Source organism: Rana temporaria, chromosome 1 (assembly GCF_905171775.1).
Source record: "Rana temporaria chromosome 1, aRanTem1.1, whole genome shotgun sequence".
Classification (NCBI taxonomy): domain Eukaryota; kingdom Metazoa; phylum Chordata; class Amphibia; order Anura; family Ranidae; genus Rana; species Rana temporaria.
In genome coordinates this window covers 558,068-571,396 of record NC_053489.1, presented here as the reverse complement: position 1 = coordinate 571,396, position 13,329 = coordinate 558,068, and the positions used below count along the sequence as shown (strand labels likewise).

The 13,329-nt window shown below is 51.0% G+C and overlaps 1 protein-coding gene across 1 annotated transcript in view; it reads left to right on the top strand.

Moving 5' to 3' along the window:
- Positions 1-13,329, top strand: part of LOC120918358 (mucin-17-like) — a 70,959-nt gene that overhangs the window by 25,067 nt on the left and 32,563 nt on the right. The window contains exon 2 of the mRNA XM_040329910.1: positions 174-226. Coding sequence (XP_040185844.1) covers positions 174-226 — 53 coding nt within the window. The remainder of the gene's footprint in view (positions 1-173; positions 227-13,329) is intronic.

Here is a 13,329-nt window from a genome sequence, read left to right as displayed (position 1 = left end):
TCCCGGGAGGATTATCAGGGGGATCCTGAAAAGGTCTCTGAATAGGTGGGGGGGGGGGGGTCGGCTATGGATGGGGGAAATTCACTCATAAAGATTAAACCATTTTTACCCAAAATGTGGAGATTTGTGGAAGTTTTGCCGATTCTGATGTGTGTTTCCCCTCCCCCCCACAGGGCCGTGTTCACCTATGAAAAGAAATGGAGTTTGAAGCTGATGGATTCTGGAGGTGAGTCCGGAGATCCCTGTGTGTCCGTCCCGTGACTCTTCTACCTTGTCTGTCTCCAAATCCTGCTGATCGTCTGACCGAGGTCACTGAGATCTCCATGTAGAGTCTAACCGAACAATACCACCAATCCCAGGATCCCCCCACCAACTTCTGGGTCCACCCCCCACCAACTCCTGGGTCCCCCCACCAACTCCTGGGTCTCCCCCCACCAACTCCTGGGTCCCCCCTCACCAACTCCTGGCCCCCCCCCACCAACTCCTGGGTCCCCCCTCACCAACTCCTGGCCCCCCCCCACCAACTCCTGGGTCCCCCACACCACCAACTCCTGGGTCCCCCCACCAACTCCTGGGTCTCCCCCCACCAACTCCTGGGTCCCCCCCCACCAACTCCTGGGTCCCCCCCACCAACTCCTGGGTCCTCCGGCACTTGTTATGTCTAGGGGGAGATCGGGGGTGTCAAACTCCATTTCATTGTGGACCTCATCAGCCATCTGGTCGCCTTTACAGGACCAGTTGTATCTGCAAGACTACATGTCCAGAGGACCCCACCCCCTCCTACATCAGATGTCAAGAGCCCCCCCACATTCAAAAGTCAAGAGCCCCCACCATCAAAAGTCAAGAGCCCCCCACCTTCCAAAGTCAAGAGCCCCCCACCTTCAAAAGTCAAGAGTCCCCCACCTTCAAAAGTCAAGTGCCCCCCACCATCAAAAGTCAAGAGCCCCCCACCTTCAAAAGTCAAGAGCCCCCCACCATCAAAAGTCAAGAGCCCCCACCTTCAAAAGTCAAGAGCCCCTTCCACCATCAAAAGTCAAGAGCCCAGCCACCTTCAAAAGTCAAGAGCCCTCCACCTTCAAAAGTCAAGAGCCCTTCCCCACCTTCAAAAGTCAAGAGCCCTCCCCCTTTAAAAGTCAAGAGCCCCCCCACCTTCAAAAGTCAAGAGCCCCCCCACCTTCAAAAGTCAAGAGCCCTCCACCTTCAAAAGTCAAGAGCCCCCCACCTTCAAAAGTCAAGAGCCCCCCACCATCAAAAGTCAAGAGCCCCCACCTTCAAAAGTCAAGAGCCCTCCACCTTCAAAAGTCAAGAGCTCCCCCACCTTCAAAAGTCAAGAGCACCCACCATGAAAAGTCAAGAGCCCCCACCTTCAAAAGTCAAGAGCTCCCCCACCTTCAAAAGTCAAGAGCCCTCCAACTTCAAAAGTCAAGAGCCCTCCAACTTCATAAAGTCAAGAGCCCCCCACCTTCAAAAGTCAAGAGCCCCCCACCTTCAAAAGTCAAGAGCCCTCCACCTTCAAATGTCAAGAGCGCCCGACCTTCAAAAGTCAAGAGCCCCCCCCCCCCACCTTCAAAAGTCAAGAGCCCCCCCACCTTCAAAAGTCAAGAGCCCCCCACCTTCAAAAGTCAAGAGCCCTCCACCTTCAAATGTCAAGAGCGCCCGACCTTCAAAAGTCAAGAGCCCCCCCCCCACCTTCAAAAGTCAAGAGCCCCCCCACCTTCAAAAGTCAAGAGCCCTCCACCTTCAAAAGTCAAGAGCCCCCCACCTTCAAAAGTCAAGAGCTCCCCACCTTCAAAAGTCAAGAGCCCTCCACCTTCAAAAGTCAAGAGCCCCCACCTTCAAAAGTCAAGAGCCCCCCACCTTCAAAAGTCAAGAGCCCTCCACCATCAAAAGTCAAGAGCCCTCCACCTTCAAAAGTCAAGAGCCCCCCACCTTCAAAAGTCAAGAGCCCCCCACCATCAAATGTCAAGAGCCCCCACCTTCAAAAGTCAAGAGCCCCCACCTTCAAAAGTCAAGAGCCCTCCACCTTCAAAAGTCAAGAGCCCCCCCACCTTCAAAAATCAAGAGCCCCCCACCATCAAGTCAAGAGCCCTCCACCTTCAAAAGTCAAGAGCCCCCCACCTTCAAAAGTCAAGAGCCCTCCACCATCAAAAGTCAAGACCCCTCCACCTTTAAAAGTCAAGAGCCCCCCCCACCATCAAAAGTCAAGAGCCCCCCACCATCAAAAGTCAAGAGCCCCCACCATCAAAAGTCAAGAGCCCCCGTCATCAAAAGTCAAGAGCCCCCCACCTTCAAAAGTCAAGAGCCCTCCAACTTCAAAAGTCAAGAGCCCCCCACCATCAAAAGTCAAGAGCCCTCCACCTTCAAAAGTCAAAAGCCCTCCACCTTCAAAAGTCAAAAGCCCTCCCACCTTCAAAAGTCAAGAGCCCCCCACCATCAAAAGTCAAGAGCCCTCCAACTTCAAAAGTCAAGAGCCCCCCGACCTTCAAAAGTCAAGAGCCCCCCACCTTCAAAAGTCAAGAGCCCCCCCCACCTTCAAAAGTCAAGAGCCCCCCACCTTCAAAAGTCAAGAGCCCACCCACCAGAGACGGCTCTCTAATTAGGCAAATAAGGTGGCCGCCTAATTTGCCTACCGCATGTGTGGGAGTGGCAGGGAATGTCCCCTGGTCACCCCCACCCTTCATTACATCACAGTGCTGACCCCCCACCCTTCATGACATCCTATTTTGCAGGCCAGGATATCTCCCCATATGATAGGGACATGGCTGGCCGGGCGGCGTGCTCGGATAAGGGGCTACTGTGGATTTTGGGGGGGACCCCCACAACGTTTTTTCTGCATAGGGGTTCCCCTTTAAATCCATACCAGACCCAAGGGCCCGGTATGCTCCCGGAGAGGGAACCCATGACGTTTTTTTATTTAAAATTTGGCGTGGAGTTCCCCCTCAAGATTCATACCATACGCAGCTGACACCGTGCACTGCGATTTCCTGCGGTTCTGTGCCGATAGCTGCGCCAAATCGCACCTGGACGCAGTGTGTGAAGGGGGCCATAGGAAAGCATTGTGTCCTTCTAGCTGCGGTAAGATCCATTATATCCATCCGCGTGAAAGGGGCCTAAAATTAGAGGCCATCTCTCTAAACACAGCCCCCACCCAACCTCCCCCAGCCGCCGAGGATGGTGGAGGAGTCCCTCACCACTGTGGGAACCAAGAGATAGAGATCTGTGCTTTCCGTGCCGTTCAGAGACTTCAATCTACAGAGGAAACATCTCCGGAACGCAGAGATCTCCATGGAGAACCGAACCGTCTACAGAGTAATGTCCTCTGCCCCCCTCATATCACCCCCCCACTGTAATGTCCTCTGCCCCCCTCATATCACCCCCCCACTGTAATGTCCTCTGCCCCCCTCATATCACCCCCCCCCACTGTAATGTCCTCTGCCCCCCTCACATCACCCCCCACTGTAATGTCCTCTGCCCCCCTCACATCACCCGCCCCCACTGTAATGTCCTCTGCCCCCCTCATATCACCCCCCCCCCACTGTAATGTCCTCTGCCCCCCTCACCCCCCCACTGTAATGTCCTCTGCCCCCCTCATATCACCCCCCACTGTAATAATGTCCTCTGCCCCCCTCATATCACCCCCCACTGTAATGTCCTCTGCCCCCCTCATATCACCCCCCCCCCCACTGTAATGTCCTCTGCCCCCCTCACATCACCCCCCCCCACTGTAATGTCCTCTGCCCCTATCACATCACCCCCACTGTAATAATGTCCTCTGCCCCCCTCATATCACCCCCCACTGTAATGTCCTCTGCCCCCCTCACATCACCCCCCACTGTAATGTCCTCTGCCCCCCTCATATCACCCCCCACTGTAATGTCCTCTGCCCCCTCACCCCCCCCACTGTAATGTCCTCTGCCCCCCTCATATCACCCCCCACTGTAATGTCCTCTGCCCCCCTCACCCCCCCCCACTGTAATGTCCTCTGCCCCCCTCATATCACCCCCCACTGTAATGTCCTCTGCCCCCCTCACCCCCCCCCCACTGTAATGTCCTCTGCCCCCCTCATATCACCCCCCACTGTAATGTCCTCTGCCCCCCTCACATCACCCCCCACTGTAATGTCCTCTGCCCCCCTCATATCACCCCCCACTGTAATGTCCTATGCCCCCCTCACCCCCCCCACTGTAATGTCCTCTGCCCCCCTCATCCCCACTGTAATGTCTTCTGCCCCCCTCACATCACCCCCCCACTGTAATGTCCTCTGCCCCCCTCATATCACCCCCCCACTGTAATGTCCTCTGCCCCCCTCACATCACCCCCCCCACTGTAATGTCCTCTGCCCCCCTCATATCACCCCCCTACTGTAATGTCCTCTGCCCCCTCATATCACCCCCCCCACTGTAATGTCCTCTGCCCCCCTCACATCATCCCCCCACTATAATGTCCTCTGCCCCCTCATATCACCCCCCCACTGTAATGTCCTCTGCCCCTCTCACATCACCCCCCCACTATAATGTCCTCTGCCCCCTCATATCACCCCCCCACTGTAATGTCCTCTGCCCCTCTGACATTACCCCCCCCCCCACTATAATGTCCTCTGCCCCCCTCATATCACCCCCCACTGTAATGTCCTCTGTCCCTCCCACATCACCCACCCACTGTAATGTCCTCTGCCCCTCTCACATCACCCCCCCTCACTGTAATGTCCTCTTCCCCCTCACATCACCCCCCCCCCACTGTAATGTCCTCTGCCCCCTCACATCACCCCCACAGCAGTGTAGGGTCAGGAGATGGCGGTGTAGAGTCAGGAGATGGTGGTGTAGGGTCAGGAGATGGTGGTGTAGAGTCAGGAGATGGTGGTGTAGGGTGAGGAGATGGTGGTGTAGGGTCAGGAGATGGCATTGTAGAGTCGGGAGATGGCGGTGTAGGGCGAGGAGATGGCGGTGTGTGGTTGGAGGATGGCCATGTGGGGTTGATGTGTTGGGTTGATGGTGGGAGATGGTGGTGTAGGGTGAGGAGATGGTGGTGTAGAGTCAGGAGATGGCGGTGTTGGGTTGGGAGATGGTGGTGTAGGGTCAGGAGATGGCGTTGTAGAGTCGGGAGATGGCGGTGTAGGGTCAGGAGATGGCGGTGTAGGGTGAGGAGATGGTGGTGTAGGGTCAGGAGATGGTGGTGAAGGGTGAGGAGATGGCGGTGTAGGGTGAGGAGATGGTGGTGTAGGGTCAGGAGATGGCGGTGTAGAGTCAGGAGATGGCGGTGTAGGGTCAGGAGATGGCGGTGTAGGGTCAGGAGATGGCGGTGTAGGGTCAGGAGATGGCGGTGTAGAGTCGGGAGATGGCGGTGTAGGGTGAGGAGATGGTGGTGTAGGGTGAGGAGATGGCGGTGTGTGGTTGGAGGATGGCCATGTGGGGTTGATGTGTTGGGTTGATGGTGGGAGATGGTGGTGTAGGATCGGGAGATGGTGGTGTAGGGTGAGGAGATGGCGGTGTAGAGTCGGGAGATGGCAGTGTAGGGTCAGGAGATGGAGGTGTAGGGTGAGGAGATGACGTTGTAGAGACGGGAGATGGAGGTGTAGGGTGAGGAGATGGCGGTGTAGGGTCAGGAGATGGCGGTGTAGGGTCAGGAGATGGAGGTGTAGGGTGAGGAGATGGCGGTGTAGAGTCGGGAGATGGCAGTGTAGGGTCAGGAGATGGAGGTGTAGGGTGAGGAGATGACGTTGTAGAGACGGGAGATGGAGGTGTAGGGTGAGGAGATGGAGGTGTAGGGTCAGGAGATGGCGGTGTAGGGTCAGGAGATGGCGGTGTAGGGTCGGGAGATGGCGGTGTAGGGTCAGGAGATGGTGGTGTAGGGTCAGGAGATGGCGGTGTAGGGTCGGGAGATGGCGGTGTAGGGTCAGGAGATGGCGGTGTAGGGTCAGGAGATGGCGGTGTAGGGTCGGGAGATGGCGGTGTAGGGTCAGGAGATGGCGGTGTAGGGTGAGGAGATGGCGTTGTAGAGTCGGGAGATGGCGTGTAGGGTCGGGAGATGGCGGTGTAGGGTCAGGAGATGGTGGTGTAGGGTGAGGAGATGGTGGTGTAGGGTCAGGAGATGGCGGTGTAGGGTCAGGAGATGGCGGTGTAGAGTCGGGAGATGGCGGTGTAGGGTCAGGAGATGGCGGTGTAGGGTCAGGAGATGGTGGTGTAGGGTGAGTAGATGGCGGTGTAGGGTCAGGAGATGGCGGTGTAGGGTCGAGAGATGGCGGTGTAGGGTCAGGAGATGGTGGTGTAGGGTCGGGAGATGGCGGTGTAGGGTCAGGAGATGGCGGTGTAGGGTCAGGAGATGGCGGTGTAGGGTCAGGAGATGGTGGTGTAGGGTGAGGAGATGGTGGTGTAGGGTCAGGAGATGGTGGTGTAGGGTGAGGAGATGGTGGTGTAGGGTGAGGAGATGGTGGTGTAGGGTCAGGAGATGGTGGTGTAGGGTGAGGAGATGGTGGTGTAGGGTCAGGAGATGGTGGTGTAGGGTGAGGAGATGGTGGTGTAGGGTGAGGAGATGGTGGTGTAGGGTGAGGAGATGGCGGTGTAGGGTGAGGAGATGGTGGTGTAGGGTGAGGAGATGGCGGTGTGTGGTTGGAGGATGGCCATGTTGGGTTGATGGTGGGAGATGGTGGTGTAGAGTCGGGAGATGGCGGTGTAGGGTCAGGAGATGGCGTTGTAGGGTGAGGAGATGGCGGTGTGTGGTTGGAGGATGGCCATGTTGGGTTGATGGTGGGAGATGGTGGTGTAGGGTGAGGAGATGGCGGTGTGTGGTTGGAGGATGGCCATGTTGGGGTTGATGTGTTGGGTTGATGGTGGGAGATGGTTGGACCAATCCCTGGGCCCCCCATACATGTGATGGACACACCGGTGTCCCCGGCTCTGGGAATGATTAGAATATTTCTCTTTCTACGTCTTCCGCTCATTTCCTGGTCTGCCGGTCCTGGGAATCCGGATCCATGAAGATCTCCGGGGAAATAAGGAGAAGAATTCTGACCGCTCTTCCTGTAGAGGGACAGCTGGGATCCATCGTCCTCCCAGCCCCTCCCCCACACTACCCAACCCCCGACCTTCCACAACCGGTCACCGTGGTAATGACCGCCATGTCGGAGTGTCCCGACAACTCTCAATGGAAAGTCCCGAGATCGGGAATTATGTGTCTCCTTATCGAGGGTCCCCACCCAGATCCCGGAATCCAGGAAAATCCGAGATTCTCTACTGAGGGGTTCCCACCATCCCTGTGCTGAGTTCCCGGGTCTGTACACCCGCTGTGCCCCATTATGAGGGGTTCCCGCCATCCCTGTGCTGAGTTCCCGGGTCTGTACCCCCGCTGTGCCCCATTATGAGGGGTTCCCACCATCCCTGTGCTGAGTTCCCGGGTCTGTACACCCGCTGTGCCCATTATGAGGGGTTCCCGCCATCCCTGTGCTGAGTTCCCGGGTCTGTACACCCGCTGTGCCCATTATGAGGGGTTCCCACCATCCCTGTGCTGAGTTCCCGGGTCTGTACACCCACTGTGCCCATTATGAGGGGTTCCCACCATCCCTGTGCTGAGTTCCCGGGTCTGTACACCCGCTGTGCCCCATTATGAGGGGTTCCCACCATCCCTGTGCCCCATTATGAGGGGTTCCCACCATCCCTGTGCTGAGTTCCCGGGTCTGTACACCCGCTGTGCCCATTATGAGGGGTTCCCACCATCCCTGTGCTGAGTTCCCGGGTCTGTACACCCACTGTGCCCATTATGAGGGGTTCCCACCATCCCTGTGCTGAGTTCCCGGGTCTGTACACCCACTGTGCCCATTATGAGGGGTTCCCACCATCCCTGTGCTGAGTTCCCGGGTCTGTACACCCGCTGTGCCCCATTATGAGGGGTTCCCACCATCCCTGTGCTGAGTTCCCGGGTCTGTACACCCACTGTGCCCCATTATGAGGGGTTCCCACCATCCCTGTGCTGAGTTCCCGGGTCTGTACACCCGCTGTGCCCATTATGAGGGGTTCCCACCATCCCTGTGCTGAGTGCCCGGGTCTGTACACCCGCTGTGCCCATTATGAGGGGTTCTCACCATCCCTGTGCTGAGTGCCCGGGTCTGTACACCCGCTGTGCCCATTATGAGGGGTTCCCACCATCCCTGTGCTGAGTTCCCGGGTCTGTACACCCACTGTGCCCATTATGAGGGGTTCCCACCATCCCTGTGCTGAGTGCCCGGGTCTGTACACCCACTGTGCCCCATTATGAGGGGTTCCCACCATCCCTGTGCTGAGTTCCCGGGTCTGTACACCCACTGTGCCCCATTATGAGGGGTTCCCACCATCCCTGTGCTGAGTTCCCGGGTCTGTACACCCGCTGTGCCCATTATGAGGGGTTCTCACCATCCCTGTGCTGAGTGCCCGGGTCTGTACACCCGCTGTGCCCCATTATGAGGGGTTCCCACTATCCCTGTGCTGAGTTCCCGGGTCTGTACACCCGCTGTGCCCCATTATGAGGGGTTCCCACCATCCCTGTGCCCATTATGAGGTGGTTCCCACAATCCCTGTGCTGAGTTCCCGGGTCTGTACACCCGCTGTGCCCCATTATGAGGGGTTCCCACCATCCCTGTGCTGAGTTCCCGGGTCTGTACACCCGCTGTGCCCATTATGAGGGGTTCCCACCATCCCTGTGCCCATTATGAGGTGGTTCCCACAATCCCTGTGCTGAGTTCCCGGGTCTGTACACCCGCTGTGCCCCATTATGAGGGGTTCCCACCATCCCTGTGCCCATTATGAGGTGGTTCCCACAATCCCTGTGCTGAGTTCCCGGGTCTGTACACCCGCTGTGCCCCATTATGAGGGGTTCCCACCATCCCTGTGCTGAGTTCCCGGGTCTGTACACCCGCTGTGCCCATTATGAGGGGTTCCCACCATCCCTGTGCTGAGTGCCCGGGTCTGTACACCCGCTGTGCCCATTATGAGGGGTTCTCACCATCCCTGTGCTGAGTGCCCGGGTCTGTACACCCGCTGTGCCCATTATGAGAGGTTCCCACCATCCCTGTGCTGAGTTCCCGGGTCTGTACACCCGCTGTGCCCATTATGAGGGGTTCCCACCATCCCTGTGCTGAGTGCCCGGGTCTGTACACCCGCTGTGCCCATTATGAGGGGTTCTCACCATCCCTGTGCTGAGTGCCCGGGTCTGTACACCCACTGTGCCCATTATGAGGGGTTCTCACCATCCCTGTGCTGAGTGCCCGGGTCTGTACACCCGCTGTGCCCATTATGAGAGGTTCCCACCATCCCTGTGCTGAGTTCCCGGGTCTGTACACCCGCTGTGCCCATTATGAGGGGTTCCCACCATCCCTGTGCCCATTATGAGGGGGTTCCCACAATCCCTGTGCTGAGTTCCCGGGTCTGTACACCCGCTGTGCCCATTATGAGGGGTTCCCACCATCCCTGTGCTGAGTTCCTGGGTCTGTACACCCGCTGTGCCCATTATGAGGGGTTCCCACCATCCCTGTGCTGAGTTCCCGGGTCTGGAATAAGACAGGTGGGGGGAGGGGAGGGACATCTCACCCTGAATATGGAATTCTCCATGTAGAAGTGAAATGTCACGTTTGGGGGCGGGGCCTCGGTATTGTGTGGGCGTGTCCTTGTCACCGGTTGGGCGATAAGCGAGGAATGCGTCTTATATAACGATCGATAATTAATGACGGATGTCAGAAGATTACTTATTGCTGGACTCTGAGGCCTGGATACCTTCCATGTCTGGAGGGGGCGGGGCCGGGGACACAGGGGGCGGGGCTGTGCGTATGGAGGAGGGGGGGCGGGATTAACCCCTGTGTGTCCTTCATGGAGCCGAACGATCCCAACATTCAGATACAACTTCCTCCTTTCCTCCGCGAGAAAGACCAACAAATATCATCCCATGTATTATAGGAAATACGTCCGAGCAATGTTTATAAACAATGTTACTTTGTATCTCTCTATCTCCCGTCTGATCAATGTTTATAAACAATGTTACTTTGTATCTCTCTCTCTCCCGTCTGATCAATGTTTATAAACAATGTTACTTTGTATCTCTCTATCTCCCGTCTGATCAATGTTTATAAACAATGTTACTTTGTATCTCTCTATCTCCCGTCTGATCAATGTTTATAAACAATGTTACTTTGTATCTCTCTCTCTCCTGTCTGATCAATGTTTATAAACAATGTTACTTTGTATCTCTCTATCTCCCGTCTGATCAATGTTTATAAACAATGTTACTTTGTATCTCTATCTCCTGTCTGATCAATGTTTATAAACAATGTTACTTTGTATCTCTCTATCTCCCGTCTAATCAATGTTTATAAACAATGTTACTTTGTATCTCTCTATCTCCCGTCTGATCAATGTTTATAAACAATGTTACTTTGTATCTCTCTATCTCCCGTCTGATCAATGTTTATAAACAATGTTACTTTGTATCTCTCTATCTCCCGTCTGATCAATGTTTATAAACAATGTTACTTTGTATCTCTATCTCCCGTCTGATCAATGTTTATAAACAATGTTACTTTGTATCTCTATCTCCCGTCTGATCAATGTTTATAAACAATGTTACTTTGTATCTCTCTCTCTCCCGTCTGATCAATGTTTATAAACAATGTTACTTTGTATCTCTATCTCCTGTCTGATCAATGTTTATAAACAATGTTACTTTGTATCTCTCTATCTCCCGTCTGATCAATGTTTATAAACAATGTTACTTTGTATCTCTCTATCTCCCGTCTGATCAACGTTTATAAACAATGTTACTTTGTATCTCTCTATCTCCCGTCTGATCAATGTTTATAAACAATGTTACTTTGTATCTCTCTATCTCTCGTCTGATCAATGTTTATAAACAATGTTACTTTGTATCTCTATCTCCTGTCTGATCAATGTTTATAAACAATGTTACTTTGTATCTCTCTATCTCCCGTCTGATCAATGTTTATAAACAATGTTACTTTGTATCTCTCTATCTCCCGTCTGATCAATGTTTATAAACAATGTTACTTTGTATCTCTATCACTCGTCTGATCAATGTTTATAAACAATGTTACTTTGTATCTCTCTCTCTCCAGTCTGATCAATGTTTATAAACAATGTTACTTTGTATCTCTCTATCTCCTGTCTGATCAATGTTTATAAACAATGTTACTTTGTATCTCTCTATCTCCCGTCTGATCAATGTTTATAAACAATGTTACTTTGTATCTCTATCACTCGTCTGATCAATGTTTATAAACAATGTTACTTTGTATCTCTCTCTCTCCAGTCTGATCAATGTTTATAAACAATGTTACTTTGTATCTCTCTATCTCCCGTCTGATCAATGTTTATAAACAATGTTACTTTGTATCTCTCTATCTCTCGTCTGATCAATGTTTATAAACAATGTTACTTTGTATCTCTCTATCTCCCGTCTGATCAATGTTTATAAACAATGTTACTTTGTATCTCTCTCTCCTGTCTGATCAATGTTTATAAACAATGTTACTTTGTATCTCTCTCTCCCGTCTGATCAATGTTTATAAACAATGTTACTTTGTATCTCTATCTCCCGTCTGATCAATGTTTATAAACAATGTTACTTTGTATCTCTCTCTCTCCCGTCTGATCAATGTTTATAAACAATGTTACTTTGTATCTCTCTATCTCCTGTCTGATCAATGTTTATAAACAATGTTACTTTGTATCTCTATCTCCCGTCTGATCAATGTTTATAAACAATGTTACTTTGTATCTCTCTATCTCCCGTCTGATCAATGTTTATAAACAATGTTACTTTGTATCTCTCTATCTCCCGTCTGATCAATGTTTATAAACAATGTTACTTTGTATCTCTCTCTCTCCTGTCTGATCAATGTTTATAAACAATGTTACTTTGTATCTCTCTCCTGTCTGATCAATGTTTATAAACAATGTTACTTTGTATCTCTCTCCTGTCTGATCAATGTTTATAAACAATGTTACTTTGTATCTCTCTATCTCTCGTCTGATCAATGTTTATAAACAATGTTACTTTGTATTTCTCTATCTCCAGTCTGATCAATGTTTATAAACAATGTTACTTTGTATCTCTCTCCTGTCTGATCAATGTTTATAAACAATGTTACTTTGTATCTCTCTCCTGTCTGATCAATGTTTATAAACAATGTTACTTTGTATCTCTATCTCCCGTCTGATCAATGTTTATAAACAATGTTACTTTGTATCTCTCTCTCTCCCGTCTGATCAATGTTTATAAACAATGTTACTTTGTATCTCTCTCTCTCCCGTCTGATCAATGTTTATAAACAATGTTACTTTGTATCTCTCTATCTCCTGTCTGATCAATGTTTATAAACAATGTTACTTTGTATCTCTCTATCTCCCGTCTGATCAATGTTTATAAACAATGTTACTTTGTATCTCTCTATCTCCCGTCTGATCAATGTTTATAAACAATGTTACTTTGTATCTCTCTATCTCCTGTCTGATCAATGTTTATAAACAATGTTACTTTGTATCTCTCTATCTCCCGTCTGATCAATGTTTATAAACAATGTTACTTTGTATCTCTCTCTCTCCTGTCTGATCAATGTTTATAAACAATGTTACTTTGTATTTCTCTATCTCCTGTCTGATCAATGTTTATAAACAATGTTACTTTGTATCTCTCTATCTCCCGTCTGATCAATGTTTATAAACAATGTTACTTTGTATCTCTATCTCCCGTCTGATCAATGTTTATAAACAATGTTACTTTGTATCTCTCTCTCTCCCGTCTGATCAATGTTTATAAACAATGTTACTTTGTATCTCTCTCTCTCCCGTCTGATCAATGTTTATAAACAATGTTACTTTGTATCTCTCTATCTCCTGTCTGATCAATGTTTATAAACAATGTTACTTTGTATCTCTCTATCTCCCGTCTGATCAATGTTTATAAACAATGTTACTTTGTATCTCTCTCTCTCCTGTCTGATCAATGTTTATAAACAATGTTACGTTGTATCTCTCTATCTCCCGTCTGATCAATGTTTATAAACAATGTTACTTTGTATCTCTCTATCTCCCGTCTGATCAATGTTTATAAACAATGTTACTTTGTATCTCTCTATCTCCCGTCTGATCAATGTTTATAAACAATGTTACTTTGTATCTCTATCTCCCGTCTGATCAATGTTTATAAACAATGTTACTTTGTATCTCTCTCTCTCCCGTCTGATCAATGTTTATAAACAATGTTACTTTGTATCTCTATCTCCCGTCTGATCAATGTTTATAAACAATGTTACTTTGTATCTCTATCTCCTGTCTGATCAATGTTTATAAACAA